Source organism: Poecilia formosa, unplaced genomic scaffold (assembly GCF_000485575.1).
Source record: "Poecilia formosa unplaced genomic scaffold, Poecilia_formosa-5.1.2 Scaffold0, whole genome shotgun sequence".
NCBI lineage: Eukaryota > Metazoa > Chordata > Actinopteri > Cyprinodontiformes > Poeciliidae > Poecilia > Poecilia formosa.
This window is the reverse complement of record NW_006799939.1, coordinates 6530988-6548828: the sequence shown is the minus strand read 5'-3', so window position 1 is coordinate 6548828 and position 17841 is coordinate 6530988. Positions and strand designations below refer to the sequence as shown.

General features: G+C 38.6%; 1 protein-coding gene and 1 long non-coding RNA gene across 2 annotated transcripts in view; both read right to left on the bottom strand.

Moving 5' to 3' along the window:
• The window catches only part of me1 (malic enzyme 1, NADP(+)-dependent, cytosolic), an 86184-nt gene extending 76938 nt beyond the window's left edge, over positions 1-9246 (bottom strand). Inside the window, exon 1 of the mRNA XM_007566727.2 lies at positions 8975-9246. Coding sequence (XP_007566789.1) covers positions 8975-9103 — 129 coding nt within the window. The 5' untranslated portion in view covers positions 9104-9246. The remainder of the gene's footprint in view (positions 1-8974) is intronic.
• A 6918-nt stretch (positions 9247-16164) lies between these two features.
• LOC107838352 (uncharacterized) overlaps positions 16165-17841 on the bottom strand; it is a 9586-nt gene continuing 7909 nt past the window's right edge. Inside the window, exon 3 of the long non-coding RNA XR_001664416.1 lies at positions 16165-16283. This is a non-coding gene — a long non-coding RNA (uncharacterized LOC107838352). The remainder of the gene's footprint in view (positions 16284-17841) is intronic.

Sequence of the window (17841 nt, the reverse complement as noted above, 5' to 3'; positions counted from 1 at the left end):
CTACTCTATGTTAGACCGCAAAGTGGTTTTAATAAACATAGTGATGGTGAATGGAAATAGCTAGAAATCCCACTTTTTCTACTCATCTACTAGTTTTTACTCGTGAGGTTTAAAATACACATCAATATTCATTGATGTATTTTAGTATTCTTAAACTCTTAGTATTCATAAATTATTCAGAGAACACCGTTTGACATTTGGCTCACACAATATTAAAATGAGTCACTGCTACAGCTAATTATTATAGATAAATATGAAGATGGAGTGTTTGGAAAAACCAGTTATTACTTGGCCTTCACAACACAATCCACATAAATATGCTACTTACAAAAGACATTAAAAAATAGTAAAACAACATCTTTTAAAACTCGAGAAACTTTATGATCACAAACAAAACCTGCAGTTCCCTGCCAGAGCTATCCGTCTAAACTGAACTGTTTCATGTCCTGGTTGGCCAGCTTTGGGACGTTCAATCCCTTGACAAGTCCTCTTAATACAGTTTTTTCCTGTCAAGAAAACATCCAAATTTCTGTTCCAACCTTCCAACAAAAGAGCAGTTGTTCTCTGCGCTTTCAGGTGATGAATCATCTTAACCCTTTCATTTAGAGAGGCGTGCTCCGAAAGGTTCAGTCGGAATTAGGGAAGTATTTTAAGTATTCTGTCCTCTGAATCACAATGAGACACCAATTGTAGGGAAGTTATTTTCATGCCTCCAAAATATGTAACTCATGATGATAATGTTACTTTGAAGAACATGTTCACACATAAATGTTATACAGTACTATGAGCGTAATTGATGAAAAAAAAAAAAAAAAAAAAAAAAAAGCTCAGATACTGATTCTTAAGCTGCAGAAAATGAGAAAGTATTGACTACAGTTCATATGGGTAGCAGTCATATCAGATTCTGAATTCAGGGGCCGCTCGGGAATCATTGGCTGTCCTAATTAGTATTTTAGTTGCCTTTTATCTGGATCTAGAATTTGGAAATTCCTAATTTGGTTCTGGTTCTGGTTCTAGCCTACTCTGCACCTACAGAAACAGAACTAAACAGGGATGAAAAAGTATCCAGCTTCTATGCACAAAAAAATCTGGAATAATTGTTCTTAAAACTGCAAAATATCTGAAACACAAACAAGTTGATGCAAGCTTATCCTATATATCAACTTGCACTGGACCCGCAATAACTGGATCAAGATATTTGATGCGTATTGATGATTCTCATGATGGCACTTGACAAAATATAATGTCTGCTACTGGTTTCACAACTGGTGACTGTTTGATGTGATCAGGATGTTTTTGTTTTCCTGATGTAAATCATTTTGAACTGCCTTGTTGTGGTATGTGAATGTGCTATGCAAGTAAACTTGATGGACTGATTAAAAAATACAAATGGTATGCACCGCATAAAGTCTTATAAAGTCTCACCAATTCTACTCTTTTTTTTTTTAATCGCATAATCTTCTATTAACAACAATATAAAAATAAATGTGAAAAATAAATGTGAAGATATCTTCATCCTGTTTTCCTACTGCTTAACTTTTGTTTATAGTTTCATGATTGGACCGAAGTAGCATTTGTCATAACTGAAGTTATTAATGATTCGTTTTTTGTATTCGTCATGCTAAAAGAAGCTTAAAAACGAAGCTGCTACTCAGCATTAACGGAGGAATTTTCCCACACAAAAAAAAGGATGCTACATGTTGACAGGAAGCCAAGGTGGGAATGAGAGTGACACCGTCAGTAAAACTACCAAAGGACATGGGAACCTCGGCTCGCAGAATAAACAAGACACCACTCAGTTTTTCCAACAAGTGTCAGCAAATAAACTTTTATAACCAAAAAATAAACTTCCTACTTTCATGCTGACACACAGAGAATTTCATGGAAATCCAAGTTGCAGATGGCTGTTTCTGAAACGATACTGCTTCGATTTTTGCACTGGATACATTTTAATAAAACTGTGATATGTCCCCGTTTGAATATATGTGTGGAAGAGCTGTTTGGCTACGTGCAGAAACTCAAACATACCATACAAAATTCCTCTAAAATAACAAAAAGAATCACAAGTGCAAAGTTTAAACAAAGTCTGACATGTTTTTTTATGATTCAAGTATTGAATGTGAATGCTTTTGCGTAAAGGAAAACTCCCAAGTCTGCAGAGCAAATCTGAGTGAGTGAAAGCAGCAGCCAAACCAGAGTAAGTCTAAACTGGGAGTTAAACGTTGCTGCACAGAGTTATCAGGACCGTCGCCATCTGGCATCAGAGCCTCACTCCCTAATCATCATGCGCTGTTCAGCACATGCCAGAAACAAATGCCCTTAAATACAGTGTTTCATGGTGCAGTGTCGTCTGCGGTTGCAAATGGCAGATCTAATTCAAACGCTGTCTGCATGTGAGCTCTCCATTTAATTTAGTATTCTCAGCCCTAAATGATGCATGCTGTTTGTAAGTTTTATAGACTTCAATAAACACAACTTTGCTCTTTAGTCTTGGGGATCAACACGAGTTTTGTGGGATTTAGCATTAAAGGGATGAATGACAGCTTCATTTTTCATTTCGTGGCCCTCTGTTTTAGAATGTAGGTCATTGTGGGTCTTCTATTCAGCATCTATTCACTAAGTAGTTTTTATTTTTTTGCAGCTTTGCAAGCAGGTAAAATGTGCGAATAAAACAGTTGCCATGAAAGGCTGCCGGCCATTTTACACTTTCAAATTTTGTGGCCTGTGGCCTGTTAAAATCTGACCCCACTCCATTTTTGTTTTCCATTTCGTGAAGAAGGAAGTTGCGCTCAGTGCCTTCTTCAGAGGTTTTTGTGGCATTTACTTCAGTGGTTCTTGGTGCAGCGCCACCTACAGGCGAGCGGCAAAACAGGTTGCTCAAAGGGTTTGGATTTTTTAATGCAGTGCAGTCCACCAGATGTAAATGTAACAAATGTAGAAATTTTGTCTACTAGACAATCAGGTGTGAAAAAACCCTAAGGAAAAAAGGATTTTGGAAAAGTCTGAACCTAAATCTAATTGTCATTATGTGTAATTACCCCAACAAGCCTGCTTTTAAATATTGAATGAGCCAAAATTCCTACACAGGAAATCACAAAAGCCTCTCAACTGCAGCTGTTGCTACCAAGGGTGACATAGCAAGAACTTTTAGGGATAATTACTTTTTCATACATGGGCAAACTGGTTTGGTTAGCTTTCTTTTTTGCCCCAACAATCAATGAAGTTAAGAAATGGCAACAGGAGGGTAGGAAGTAGGGCTAAAAATTGGCACCACTGTGAAATTATACATGAACACAAAGGAAAACAGCTGCAATTGTCGTTCTCTTAATCTTTTCCCATCATCTGTATTTTCCAACTTGAGCAACAGCAGAAAACCAGTGAATGGTCATGTGTTACATCAGTCGGGTGCTCGACGTGATTACACATCTCTAATTAGATGACAAGACGGTTTCTTTTTCAAATGTTGCTGTTGCTGTCCAAAGTGGCACCGGCAGAGAAGCGAGATGCACACAGATACCTCATTAAGGTGATCAAGCATCGCGACAGAGGACTTCTGTGGAGCTCTGCTCACCACCATAGAGGTTCCTTTCTGCACCTCATACCCCACTCTGTCTCTTTATTGCGCACAGAAAGCACCTATAATATCCACCCACGGAGGCAGGGAGGGAGAGCGGTAGGGCTGTGTGTGGGTCCATACATCCGTGGAGCGAGGCGTACGCGAGCAGAGAGATTAGAGGGAAACGAAGCCTGTCGATGTGAGGACAGGCTGCTTTCAGCGCTGCATCCCTCAGCATCAATTAGCAGGTTGTGCCGTGACTGGCTCCTGTTAGGGGTGAAGTGGACCAGCTAAGAGAGGTAAACACACCTCTTCCCAAGGGCTTGCAGAAAGCTGGACGAGGGTAACAATGTAGCACTGCCTGAGCCACAAGGACCCGCCTGTACCCGACTCCCAACATGCTCCAGCAGTCATTTCCTACCTTCTCCTTCAATTTCCTGGCCTCCAGCTCACGTAGGAGAACCGACAGTGAGCAGTTCACCTGGCTGCATAGGCGACCATTTTTCTGCCGCTACGCTCACCTGGGTTTGGGTTTGGCATGGCCGGTTCATCAGGTACATCCACCGGCTACCTGGTGTCTACTTCAACACACATACAGAACATTTGCTTTTGTTTCTTCCGTTTCTTTTTGCAGAACAAGCCGTGTGCCAAGAAGAAACAGGCACATCGCTCTTGACTGCTTTTTCCTAACTAAAAGTTTTTATACAAGCAAAAATCGCCTTATAAAAGCAGACTTTGTTCCAAAACACAGTTAGCTCATTTAGGATGGCCAGCTTTGAAGTGAGATGAAAAACTACCTTGTAAAAGTGAAGAACAAAAAGACTGGCTCATAACGTTCACTCTTCACACCACTTGAAAATAAGAGGGCAGATTGGGAGAATTGAAAAAAATAGGAATCAAATTATGAGAGAATTGATTTAAGTCTGAGATTTTAAGGTAATAGTCTGTAGAGGTAATTTAAAAGATTAGTTAAGGTCAAGCTCATGAGATACTTTGAATGTAAAAGATTACACTCATCAATAGCACAAAGAACATTTTGATTTTGTGCTTTTAAAGACCCATTTTAGTGTTCACACATGTAACCTAAATTACATTTGAAACCAGAATTCAGGGCCTAATTTGGAATTCGTTCTAAAGTTTCTAAACTTCAAACGTTAAAAAAACATTTCAAACACTCAAATATTCCTGAGCAAGTCGTACACAAGCTGGAGACCACTTTTAGCCATCATTAAAGAAAAGACATTTAACCGCTTCTTATAAAAACGTAGGGCTCATTTAAAATCGGTTGCTTTCATACTTTCGAGTGAGGTTGCTTGGTATTATCCTGCTTTAATCACTCCATTGCGGGTGTGGGATCGTTTTGGAACACCCACTTGTGTTCAATTTTAACCTTGTAGCTGTTTAGTTCAGGTGAAGTTCAACACAGTAGGAGTGGAGATGCTACCTCAAACTCTAACTCTGTCTTCCTTGAGGATTGCTACAGAGTTCTTGGGACTTAAAGTGTCGTTTTGATTTCAGCAAACATTCTTCCCCATTGTGGCCAGAAAACACAATCTTGGTCCTGACTGACTGTAAAGAGTAGCTTTACAATCCATTTGTATTGGTATTGATTTTGCAACCAAAGTGGAGGCATGTAGCTTGTAGCTTGCATATTCTCCCTACGCATGAATTCTAGTTACTCTGGCTTTCTTCCAAGCATGTTAGCATAATTAGCATCTCTTCCCAACAGTGCACGGACAATGAAAGGGTGTATACAACCCTAACCCTAACCCTACCCTAATGGATTTCATTGATCAAGAGGTCAACCAATTTAAGTTTCTATGTTACTTCCAAATTTATATTATTCAAATATTAGTGTAGGTGTGTGTATTTTTTTTATCCTGTATGTTTGACTCTTTTAAAGTTATTTGGTGTACACTTATTTCATCCTCAAAGAACAACTCTTCAAGTGTGTAGAAATTATATTTGTGCCCATGGCAAGTGTATGTAAACTTATGACTGGTCAGTCTTATTTCCATGTAGATCCCTATATCCAGCCCGTTGAAAGAGGTTTCACTGTTCACTGGGCGTGGTCAGTGGCCCAAGGCGTAACCTGAGGCGTAAACAAATACTTCACAGGACTAAGACTAAACGCCGAGGCTATAGGTCCTTAGGGAAGCAGTAATGTAAAGCGAGGATGATTTATATCAAACCCGGTATGCATTCTGATGAAAATTTGTTCCAACAGAGTACTTCGGAAAGAATTCAGGTCAAAATTTTAGGTTTTTTTTTCTTTCTTTTTTTCTTTTTTCAAACTTGGCTTTGGACTCAAATGTTAAAATCCGTTAGTAAGTAAACAAGATTTTCTTAAAAACTAAATAATTTGTACTTAAAGAGACAATGTAAACTTCTGAAAAGAGAAACTTATCAGGTCCATGAAGAAAATGTTTCAGCTCCAACAAAATTAGAACTGAAACAATTAATAGAATTTATCTGATTATTCGTGATTAATCAATTATTGAAATCATCTCCAACTAGTTTAGTAACCGATTAATTGTCAACTGGACTATACAGACTCGAAACAGCCTGCATAGTCCAGACTGGTGAAAAGAAAAAAAAAACATTCAGAGCAGTAATTAAGCCAAAACTATAGAAAAAATATACATTTGAAATTAAGATAAAAACACTTTTGTCTGCAAATATGTCTTAGCAAAAACTCCTCAGATGGACAAGCTTCACCTGGTTTAGATTTACTAAAGGTATGCTAGAGTACTGCATTTTAGGCAGTCAAATGTTTTTTCTTATTTAAAAACGAGAATTGAATTATTAATTTAATGTATTTTTAATATTGTAGTTAAATGAAAGGTATGTAGAATGTGACATTTTTTAATGCGGTAATCACCAGAATAATCGACAGGTTAATCAATTACTCAAATAATCGTTAGTTTCAGTCCTAAACAAAATACCACAAAGGGAACTCAGAGAACAAAGGAGGACATTGTGACAGATGCTGAGTCGGTAAAACATGTCCCTGCTGTATGACGTGTTCAAATCAAACTTGAAAGCAAAAAGAAATCTGACTTTTTTTGGATTGTTCTTTTCAGGAAGTGTCAAAAAGTAAAGTCAGAGAAAAACTTGCAACATTTGCTACATTTCTGCTTTGTCAGCGGAGTCCTGTCATGCCTGGGATACCTCCACAGTGAGCATGGAGGGCCATAGCATGCAAGGCAGAAATTATTTTGCTTATCATCCAAAGAATTGTTGGTCAACATAAAATGAAGTGCACTAAATTTTAACAAAATCTTTTTCCTACAATGTCTATGTTTTACTATTAAAAGCATATGAAGATATGGTACCTCTATGTTCAAACCAGACAAATGAGCTTTTCGCATTTAGCGCCACATCTTCCACCAGAGTACACACACATGCCACTGAACTCCATATTGCGATACAGTAAATCAAACATGTGGTGCTGGTGGGCAGCACTGATGAAGCCATTAGCAGTCATCAGCAACTCTGTGCACCAGCTCACTCACGCCACAGATAACGGCCTGCTGGAGCTCCACTATCCGACTTATCAAGAACCTTCCTGACATCTCACCCAACCACAGTAAACCAACGGCCACCTTTATCAACTCTGAACACCTTACTATGTGAAATATATTGCTTCATGGTCAAACTTCAAGCTTCTGGGTGTCGTATTAAGAACACAATGCGTTGCTGAATTGAGAAGTAGAGATTACACAATACGTGGTTTTTGTTTGTATTTAGTCCCTTTTATTTACTCTGGTACCCCTTAATAAAATCCAGTGCAACCGCACTGTCCTCAAAAGTGACCTAGTTACACATCAGCCTGAACCTCACGATCTCCACTCTGACCCCACGGCGGTGGGAGGGTCAGGCTTTTGGGAGAGTTTTGAGCCACAGTGGCAGGGAAGAATATTTTTCAGATTTGTAATTGTAAAATACTTTTGAAAACCATCCATAATTTCCCTACCTCTTCACAATTTTACACTACACTGTGGACGATCACACACACAAAAACATTCCAATAAAATACGCTCAGGTTTTTGGTTGTAATGTGGAAAAGATTTCAAGGGGTGTGAATACTTTTGTGAGGTAATGTGCAGCGTTTTAGTATTACAGTGTATTTCTTCTGGAATAAATCAAATAATTAAAATACATGTTGCCCTTTTTCTCATTAAAGGAACATATGTGACAAAAAGAACCCCTCAAAGAGTAAAAAAAAAAAAAAAGGATCGTAAAAGAATTCTAATTTAAAAAAAAAGAAGAAGAAGAATTTCTAAAAGAGAGCAGTCAGACAGCACTTTGTGGACTGAGTCAGAATGACGGCGCCTGTTTTGCTGGTCAGTCAGCACCATGGACAGAAGCCCCTGTGGCCACAATTTGACCTCTGGGGCCCCAGACCATCATCAAGCCAAGAGAAAACACTGGAAAGCTCACAGGCACAAATGAGAATCAGCCTATGTAGCTAATTTAGGTCTATTTACATAACCCATTGTGCATTGTCATTCCAATACAAATGACAAAATAAACAAAAACTGAGGAAACATTGATGTAAAATATGGGAATGAATGAGCAAGCTATGAAGTCCAAACACCAGTTGGCTTCTTTTTTTTTTTGTTTGTTTGTTTGTTTTTTGTTTTTTTTTAATTGGGAGTAACAATTGAAGTCACTGCCGGACATTTTTCTGAGGAAGTTACTCAACATTATTTACTGCCTGGTTATGTAACTTCTCTATCTTAGTAAAGCTATTTAACATGATAAAATGCAACATGCTGAATCATGCTCTTTCACATGTCCTTTGGTTGAATTATTGCTTCTCTTTTACTGTGTTTTAAGCAGTATTGCAGCGGTTTAACTGAAGTACCCCCTCTCTGTGCAGAAGCAGCGTTTGGTCTCTTTAAATTCTAAATATAACCGCGTCTAAAGCTGATACCCAAACGTCCTAGCTAATGTGACGTTCACTGGCTGCCTCTGGGCTCCGTCAGGGCTCTGTGTATAAATGCAAGCCATCTAAAAGTTATAAACAAATGCGCCACATTCGTCAACATTTTGTTTAGTAGTTGCTTCTTATGTAATGGGTAAATTGATTACGTCATTCATAATGTAGGACACACTAAAAACGTTGAAAGTTTACTTTAGTTCGGTTGCTAATTAGAAAGCAAAACTTTGTTGTTTTGAAGCAACTCGCTGTTTGGGAAACTTCACCCTCTAAAGGTTTTCTAAAACCAAAAGAAAATGATATGAAGACAAACACAATATTTTCTTGCTCGTAGCGCTAGCTTAAAATACGTTGACGTTTTCGTTCCGAGTACTAATATCTCCCACAGCGCCTGAACTCAGCAGCTTACTTGCCAACGCTTGTTGTTCAAAGAAACAAGCAGAAAACTCCCACGAACTCCCACGAACACCCACCTTGTTGAGGTGGGGATTTCTGGTGACATCGTAGCCCTTCTTCTTGGTGTAAACGAACGTCTTCCCCTTGTCTTCGGATTTGTGCATCTCTGTTTCCACCGACTCTCGTCTGACCAGCCCGCGTGCCATCTTGTTGCCTCTTTAAATAGAGCCGCTCTGGTTGAACCGTTGGGAACTCAACAAGTGGATGCGCAGGTCCAGCCGCGTAGCTCTGGTCGCACGTCCGCCCAGGGGGGTTTAAGAAGAGCAGGAGTCTCCTTATCAGTGGAGCTGTAAGGTCATGGTATGAGCAAAGTGTCAGCCTGCGTGGGGTGACCCAACAGGAGCCTATCACTAGCACTAAATGGTTACACACGAAACACCCTTGAATTGTTTGAATTATTTCAGCCCAGTGCAACAACATAATAATAAAAAAACACATTATTGTAATCAACAAGTTACTGTATTTAAAACCACATTCAACATTTGCTGTTCCATTCAAATTTGAAGCACAGGTCCTAAATTAAAATTAGCTAGTGCCTTACAAAATATATATATCCACACACCGCTAAATTGCTCACAATTTGTCACGACTGCCACCAGCTTCTATACATTTTTGGGGATTAATGTAAAAAGTCATCACATTTATTCTTATATTTCAGCAATTAGGCAGTTCAAAGTGCTTTTACATGACCCATAATGAACAAATAGTTCATTTTGTCAAATCCCTTCATTAAAAATAATCATTGTTAAATATACATCAAAGATGAATCAATGTTCCAGTTTTTTTTTAATCAAACACAACTCTACACAAGTGTGTTTTTAGTCTACATATATAATGTATATAGGAACTCAGTATTTTGCAGTAAGTTTGTTCCAGATTTGTGGTGAATAAAAACTGAATGCTGCTTCTGCGTGTTTGTTTGCAACCCTGGGGATGCGGGGTGGACTCAAACCACACACTGTGCATACCATTATAAATTTATAATATTACATAATTGCAAATTTAAAAAAAATGATTTTAACATTCACACTCTGTAGAAGCACGTCCCGCAACAGTTACAGATGCAAGTTCGTTTTTTAGAAGGTATGATTATTGCTATCCATTCTTTGTGAAGACAAAATGCATTTTAAATCAGTCCTTTAATGATTAACTTAGATTGATGTCTGAAGTTTGTCACTTCACTGCATGAATATGCTTTAATTTAACCCATTTCTTTTCACTTCTGGCTGCAATCTTCAGGTCGTTCACCTGCTTAAACCTCCATGCCTGTCTCAAATCTTTTGCAACCTCTTGGTAGTTTTCTCGCAATATTTTATTTTATTTGTCCCAATCTATCTTCCCATTAACTCTTAACAGCTTAACAGCATCTCCACACCATGATACTCCAACCTCATCCATACAACCTTTTCCCACATGTTTATTCTGTCCCCTATGCTTTTGTCACGGCGAACCGCAAATGTAACTTCTTGTGGCTTTCTTTCAACAATGAGTTTTCTTCTTGCAATTCTTCCGTAATGGTGAGGAAGAGGCGCTGCTTTTGTTTCTAAAACACAGAGTTTGAAAGATTGCAACAGAGTCAGTCATATCCGCAGCCAAGGTCAGCCTGCAGCCTTCACACAGTTACAGTAGGACGGTGTTGCAACACTGAGCCTGGCAATTTAGCATGAAAAGAAAAGCTACTGAACCCTCGGTCCACGTGTCTGGTTACAATGAGGTGACTGATTATTATGCTCTGCCTACATGGGAGCAGAGTCTCACATGGACGCAGCAGATGATATGATGAGCTTTTGCTCTCCAACTAGTCTTGATTATTTTTCTGTCATCTTATAGTCTCTAAACACTTGTCTAACTGCCAGTTTGTGTCTTGTTAAGAGAACTTGAACTCTGGACGTTGCACATTGGGGGTTTCACGTGTGTGCAGGGTGTGAACGATCATTCTGATAAAGATATGATATCTACGGGGTAGAAGGTGAAAGCTCTGTTCTTATTCTAGGTTTTTTTTTTTTCTTTCATTTTCTTGATATAAATGAGAAGATCTTGCATGTCACTTGACAACAAAGATTTTGTTATATTGCGTGGCAAAACACAAGATGGAAAGTTTAAAGTTTTGTGTGTTTATTTCCTTACATTTCCTGAAATGTAAAAAAATAAAAACTAACTAGACACAGGAGTATGAATTTGATGGCTTCCAGAAAAGGAAATTAGCCTGTATTTTTAAGTTTATTGGCATAGATTTAACGTTATATCCAAATATTCAGCTGTAAATGAATGTCAGTGTGTGGGACAAATCAACGGTGACTTTTACAGACATGTCAAACCTCAATTGACCCATACAGTATGTACAAAAAATTTACCATATGTGTGTGTGTATATATATATATACACACACACAATATATATATATATATATTGCTAAAGAATGTACAAAAATGCTCTGACAGTACTTTATTTTACTAAGATGTATAAAAAGTTGAGATGGTGATTTTTTTTTGCTCATTCTGTCAATTTGAAGCTGCAAATTTTAAAATTATTGATTTCAGTATATGATTCCGATACATATCTTTGTACTCTCCTGACAAGAATGAAAACAAGCAGGGATTCATTTTCTTGCTCTCAGGCAGCCTTGTATTAAAACCAGACAGGGCGCTGCAGAGGAATCATAGTGCGGAACCAGGAGGCTGCTGTCTGTGAACACATTTCAGTGACGCATCCAAATATTAAATTAAAAGCAAAAGGAAGAAATAAGAAGGACGGGTATGATGCTGGTCCCTCGGAGACCAGGCTGTTTGAGGAAATTCCTGGTTGTCTCACATGGTTTCAGCATGAAGTGGTTCCATTTGGCCGCGGGCTAACTCACAGACCGCTTTTTCCTCAAATCAAACTTCTTCTTCTGTCAAATGGATAAACCTGAATGGCCTCTGTGAAACCACTCTTGTTTCTCTGGACTCTCACCGATTAGCAAAACACACCCTGATTGGTGGGAACATAGACTTTACGGGGACTTTTATAAGCACATGGGCTCCCAAAAACTGCAACTACAGATTTCATTGGAATACTAGGTTTGATTGTTAGATTAAAAGTACCTTTTGAAAATTGACAACCGTTAAGGAGATATTAAACATACTTTTCATCAAGGCTACATTTCTGTGTTGACAATTTCTTTTTATTGGTCTGATATAATATTCTAATTTTAAATGTCATGTTTTCATCGAGCATAAGCAGAAAATCATCAGAATTAACAGAAATAAAGTCCATCTGCAGTGCAGTTAATCTACATAATGCGTTTGACTCAGTGACAAAGTTCCAGAAATAAATGGACTTCTCAATAATATTCTAATTTATTGAATGGGTCTGTGATGTTTACATTTAGTCATGTAAACAGTAAATATTTATCTATCCAAAGGTTCTATAAATCATGACATGATTTAAAAACTGAATGTTTTCACTGTTTTCCATCTTATCAGTGTATTGAAAAGCAAAAATGAAGCACATTAGAGGAACGTTAAAACCATTCACGCCTAGAAAGCATACACCCACCATTTTGAATTTGTACTGTGTGTGAGGCGAAGGATGTGCAGCATCAAGACGGGGTTCACCACACACTTTGCTGTGATGTTTAGTTTTAAGTTTTTCCGACATTTCAGGAACAGCTGAGCATCTGGGAATGAACTGGGCATCACCGGTTAGACAGACACTTATTAGGCGACTTCATCAGAAAGTAGATTGGGCTGCTGTAAGTTGGAGCTACTCCAAGAACTTAGTTTGAATCTTTATCTTTATCAGACTGAGCACTTTCATAGTATAGCATAGGATCAAGTTATGTTGTTCTCTGCAACTTTAGTGTTTCACTTTGTGTGTTGGAGTTTTCTTCAACTAAATCCAGGCTACGTCCACACAGCAGGTCTTGATGCTCAATTCCAATTTTTTGATGAAATCAGATTTTTTTTTTTTTGCTTGCACATTCATACTACTAACCCAACTGCAGTGAGACTTCTGTGTGAAACGGTTGCATCCCCAAAGCGACCCACATTCTTAGAAGAACAGTGATGTCACACTTTAGTGCATTATTTACAGAAGCGATAATGGATGGAGCCATTCATGGATCAATTTTAAAGTTTATTCAGCAATGAGAGCCAACAGTATTGTCACAAAATCATATGAACACGAAGAAAGTGAATAAAAAGAAAGCACAATTAATTGCAACAACCTCTAGTGGAGCATTGACTGCAACTTAGAAATTTGTTTGGACGTGTAGTCAGAGCCACGAGGGGCGGGACTGCGACGTGATGCACTTCGGCGACACAGACTTCTTTCATGATTTCACAATTATGAAAGATTTTGAGCCGTTGTTTACGACATGATTTAATGCATTTGGCTTCCGCTGGTACAAAATTACGACATGTCTCAATGGCACAAAGTCCGGAGAAAAAACAATATGACCGTTCAGAATGCAGATACTTTGAAAAACTAACAGATATGTAGAGTTATATACCTAAGGCCATCAAAAAGCAAAGCAGACATTTTTTTGTGTTATCTGGTGTTAAATTCAGCATACAACACCCCCAAATGAACAACAAAAATATATATTGTACTTTACTATTGAACATATAATCCTCATGCATTCAGATTGTGGAAACAATGTGCACTGACTGACCAGCAGCGACGGTGTGTACGCCTTCAATAGAACGACGCCTTGGCAGGCCGTTTCTCTACGGCAGCCAATGGAGGAATACATCTGCAATGATTTTAGAAGAGCAATTACTGTTGTCAGTCAGTCTTGGAAGGGTTTTGAGGCCACTCTCAAAATATTTGGAATCAATTGTTTTACAGCAGGGGGAAAAATACGCATGAATGGAAAACACTGAAAACAGATTCCAGTCTTTCCAAGAGTGGACGTCTCCGTTAGCCTCCCTCCCCTTAAACCCAAGAGTTCAGATTTCAGACGCTGCAGTTAGCATGCTGCATATTAAGATTATGAAAGTACATTTTGGAAAATGAGTAGAGTTTTTTTTTTTTCTTCTTATGGTTTTGCTGAGATAAAGCTTTTTCTGTGTTAAAATAACCCGACACTATGGCTCAGTGAAGATGAATTTAAGCAAAGGGAAAATGTCCTTCACACAGATATTTGCTCATAACTCTTAAAGTTAGAAAAAAATAAAATCAAAACAAACGCAGCGTTTCAGCGTGATCACCTCACAGCAACAGTCGGTCACGATCGGGAGTGGAGAGGGGGTGGAGATTTGCCATTCTGGATCTGAGCATGTCGTATCATCGGATCGACTTTTGTAAAGTAATCCAGAGGTAAATGTGAGATCATCTGTTTGACAGCCGAGGTTCGGCCGGGTCACGCCAGAGTGAACCCAAACACTGCAGCCATTTTGCAACTGAGTGGCTAAAAATAGACAACAATCAATATATTGCTACTATATCCCAAAATCCAAAATAAAATGCTTGGAGATAATCTAAGGAAATCTGGATGTATTTCCTTAGATTATCTATTCTAAGTAGTATTCAAACTACTTACACAACAAACCTCAGTGTGTATTTTAATGGGATTTTATGTGTTGGAGCAAAATATACCAGTGCATGACTGTTAAGCAGAAAATTTAATTAAATGCTTTTTAATATTTTTCCAAATATTCTGAAAGATTTGTGTATTTGAACCAACCCCAATCAGTCTGATACTCCTAAATAAAATCGAGTTTAATTAAATTAGTTCAGAAGTTGCATAACTAGTGGAGCCAATGTGTGTGTAATTTAACTGGAGGCTACAAAACAACTACAGCTGAGGTTTTACCTTCTGCCAGGAGAACAACCAGAAACAAATAGCCAGAGCGAAAGTGGCCCAGTAAAAGTCCACTAAGTTCAGCTGAGAACCTGTGGGAAGACATGAAAGTTGGCCTTCTCCACACCTTCTCTATTTAAACTGACATGAGCGATCTCTAGGGGTGCAAAGCAGGTGGCGGCAAACCCCTAAATACTTGCAGCTGTAACCGTAGCTAAGTTCTTTCAGTAACCTTTGCCCTTTTTTCACATCTATGCGAGCACTTTGTGTTGGGATGTCAAATAAAATCCAAGTAAGATGCATGAAAGTTTGTGGCTGTAATACAGCAAAACGTTAAAAAGTTCAAAGGGTACAACTAATTAAAAATGCTCCGTGAACAAATATCTACAAACTTGAATCTGGGGTTAAGAAGTCTCTCAAGTTTGAGGTCGTGCTGTTGACAAGTAAATAAATAACAAGGTGTAATTGCTACATATTAGAAAGTCTTATTCTTCATTTCTGTACTTTGTAAAGTAGACTAAATCAGCCACTGACAGTGCAGGGAACCCAGACTACTGCAACTTTTATTATCCTGAAGAATATTGAGAGTGTGTATAATTAGTACAATTTGCCAATTCTTGTAATTTAGATATAAACAAAGTTATAGTCTGATTAACAAGCGAAATGCAACCCAGGAAAGATGAAAAAACAAAGTGAAATTGGCAACAGCTCAGTGTTTGATACCGATCAGCGTGACCAGTCGATGTGTTCCTATACACAACTGCATCCCTCTCAATCAGCTTGTTTATCACGCTTTCTCGCCATGTTTAAATAAGCAATCGGAACGATTAACGTCTGCCATCTGTTTCTGTGCGAAGGACGGGGAAGTTGTTCCTGAGCTTTTCAGGCAGGGGGCCAGCTGGCAGGAGGATGGCATGAGGAATGCATGAGAGTTTGGGACACGCCATCAGCCCGCCAACTGGAGCTCATCACGGCGCGGAGCTGGAGCGATCAAAGAACTCCTCCACCCGGACGGCGATGGTGGGAAATGTTTATTGTTAATCTGAAAGGGCAGAGTCTGGTTATGAAACTGTGATTATTATTATTATTATTATTATTATTAATAAACTTTAAAATTTCTCTTTTTTTTTCTTTCCTTTTTTTCTTTTTAGCTTGAATTGAAAAATGCAGGAACAAGCAGAAGCCCCAGGAAACATAACAAGTTCTTAGTCCAATAGAAAAGCTTCGTCTAAAATGAATAAGCAATGGGATGGCTTTAAAGCGTGACTACTGTACAGAGTTTTTTTTTTGTTTTTTTTAAATGCAAAGGATGGAGTAAAATCTTTAACAAGTTAAAGGGGCAGTATTATACAAATTTGACTTTTTTATTAAATCATGATGTAATGTAAATATTTCTCATCAAAAACATACCTAGGGTGTTACCTTGATTCTTTCATCCATGTTTAAGAAATCCTTTAATCTCCCATGGCAACCATTCAGCTGTTCAAAAAGCCTGGGAGGACCTAGCTCTGCCTTCGAGGGTGAAGCTCCTCCTCGGAGCCCTCCTACACCACTGCCCCACTCAGCTCCTTCAGACTAGCCAGCAGCATTTAGCAAACACCTAATGGAACTGAACATCTGCTGAGCTCATATATGAGCTACTTCTCAGTAAAACGCTGGTAAAGGGTTAACAGTGGAGTTGTGATGACTTCCTGAAAGTGGAGTTTTAGAAAGAGCAGGAGTTTTTAAAGAGACAGAGGCCTAATTTAAAGGCATTAAATTTCAAAGTTAAATTTCTATCAAGTCATGTTTGATATATGCAGTCTTTTTATATCAACTGAAGGTAACATAGTTGCTTAATTGTCTTATAAAAATGACACTATGTGCCTAGAAAATACATAATACTGCCCCTTTAAACTATCCTTTTGTGATAAATATCATAAATCCAGAATAAATTGTGATCAAGTAAATGTGATAGCAATAACACAGAGTCATGCAGCTCATCTTCTTAAGGTCTCTTAACATTTTATGAGACCAGGTGTTCAGGAAACCTAACCACCTGTTAGGCCATGTTAATAACACACATGCAGCATCTCCAGGATGAAACTTCCTCAGTTTACATTTCACATCCATACATACCCATCTGTTCCCACTTTCCCCCGACCCTGTGAGTGTTTTTCCTTTTGTTTATCCTCTTGGGGATTTTTTTGGCCAGGAAGAGAAGCAGGCAGCAGACAAAGGCAAATACAATTACCGAGAATGGAATCGCACACAAACACGTGGTTTTTTTTTTTTCTCTTAGCGCCGCCTCATTCGCTGCACACTGACAGCAGCAAATTTCCTGTGCAGTAGCCAATGGTGATGGACTCACAAACATGCTCATTAAAGGCAATTACAGCTAGCCTCTTTGGAGCTAGGAAACCATAGCTTGTGGCTGGATTGGAACATGTCAGTATAAACTGAAGAAAGATTGTTCAAATGACTCATTAAATTAAATTGAGACGTCACTTCATACAGAAGATATAAGCTGTAGCTGGCTGCAGCTAATGTAGCTCAGCCTGTGCTTTAGCTAGAGAACGTTGCATCACGAAGTGGAGGAAGTTGAACGTCGAGACTTTTCGAAACCAGGTCCCAGAGTCGATCAATTTCAAAACGTCTGCTTTGGAAGACGACGTTTTAGCTTCATCTCTGTCTCTCTCTGTCTCTCTATCCCACAGGCGCCTCACTCTCAAATAATGGTGCGTTCCAGTTGTAGTGCAGTAGCAAAGATGAACTGGAACGGTTAGACAAAATCAGACTTCCTTCTGGAAGAGCGGGAGCAACTGCAGCTACACCCAGTTATGACTCGTAAGGCCGACTGTGTGTTTCAACTTGGCCGCTCTTCACGTCAACAATAGTAAGCTGTGGTGGAAATGTGTTTATTTTACAAGACGTGTGTAAGAGTACATCTAAGATCAATATTTCATGTATTTGGTCAGCATCCTTTGTTTTCTTGTCATTGTTCTTGCACAGCTGTTGCACATCTCACACGTTTCCAGTCCAGTGACCCCCACCACAGTGTTTATCATTTTTCTCTCAGTCATCAGCAAATCAGCAGAGTTTCCATGATATCTCCCTGAT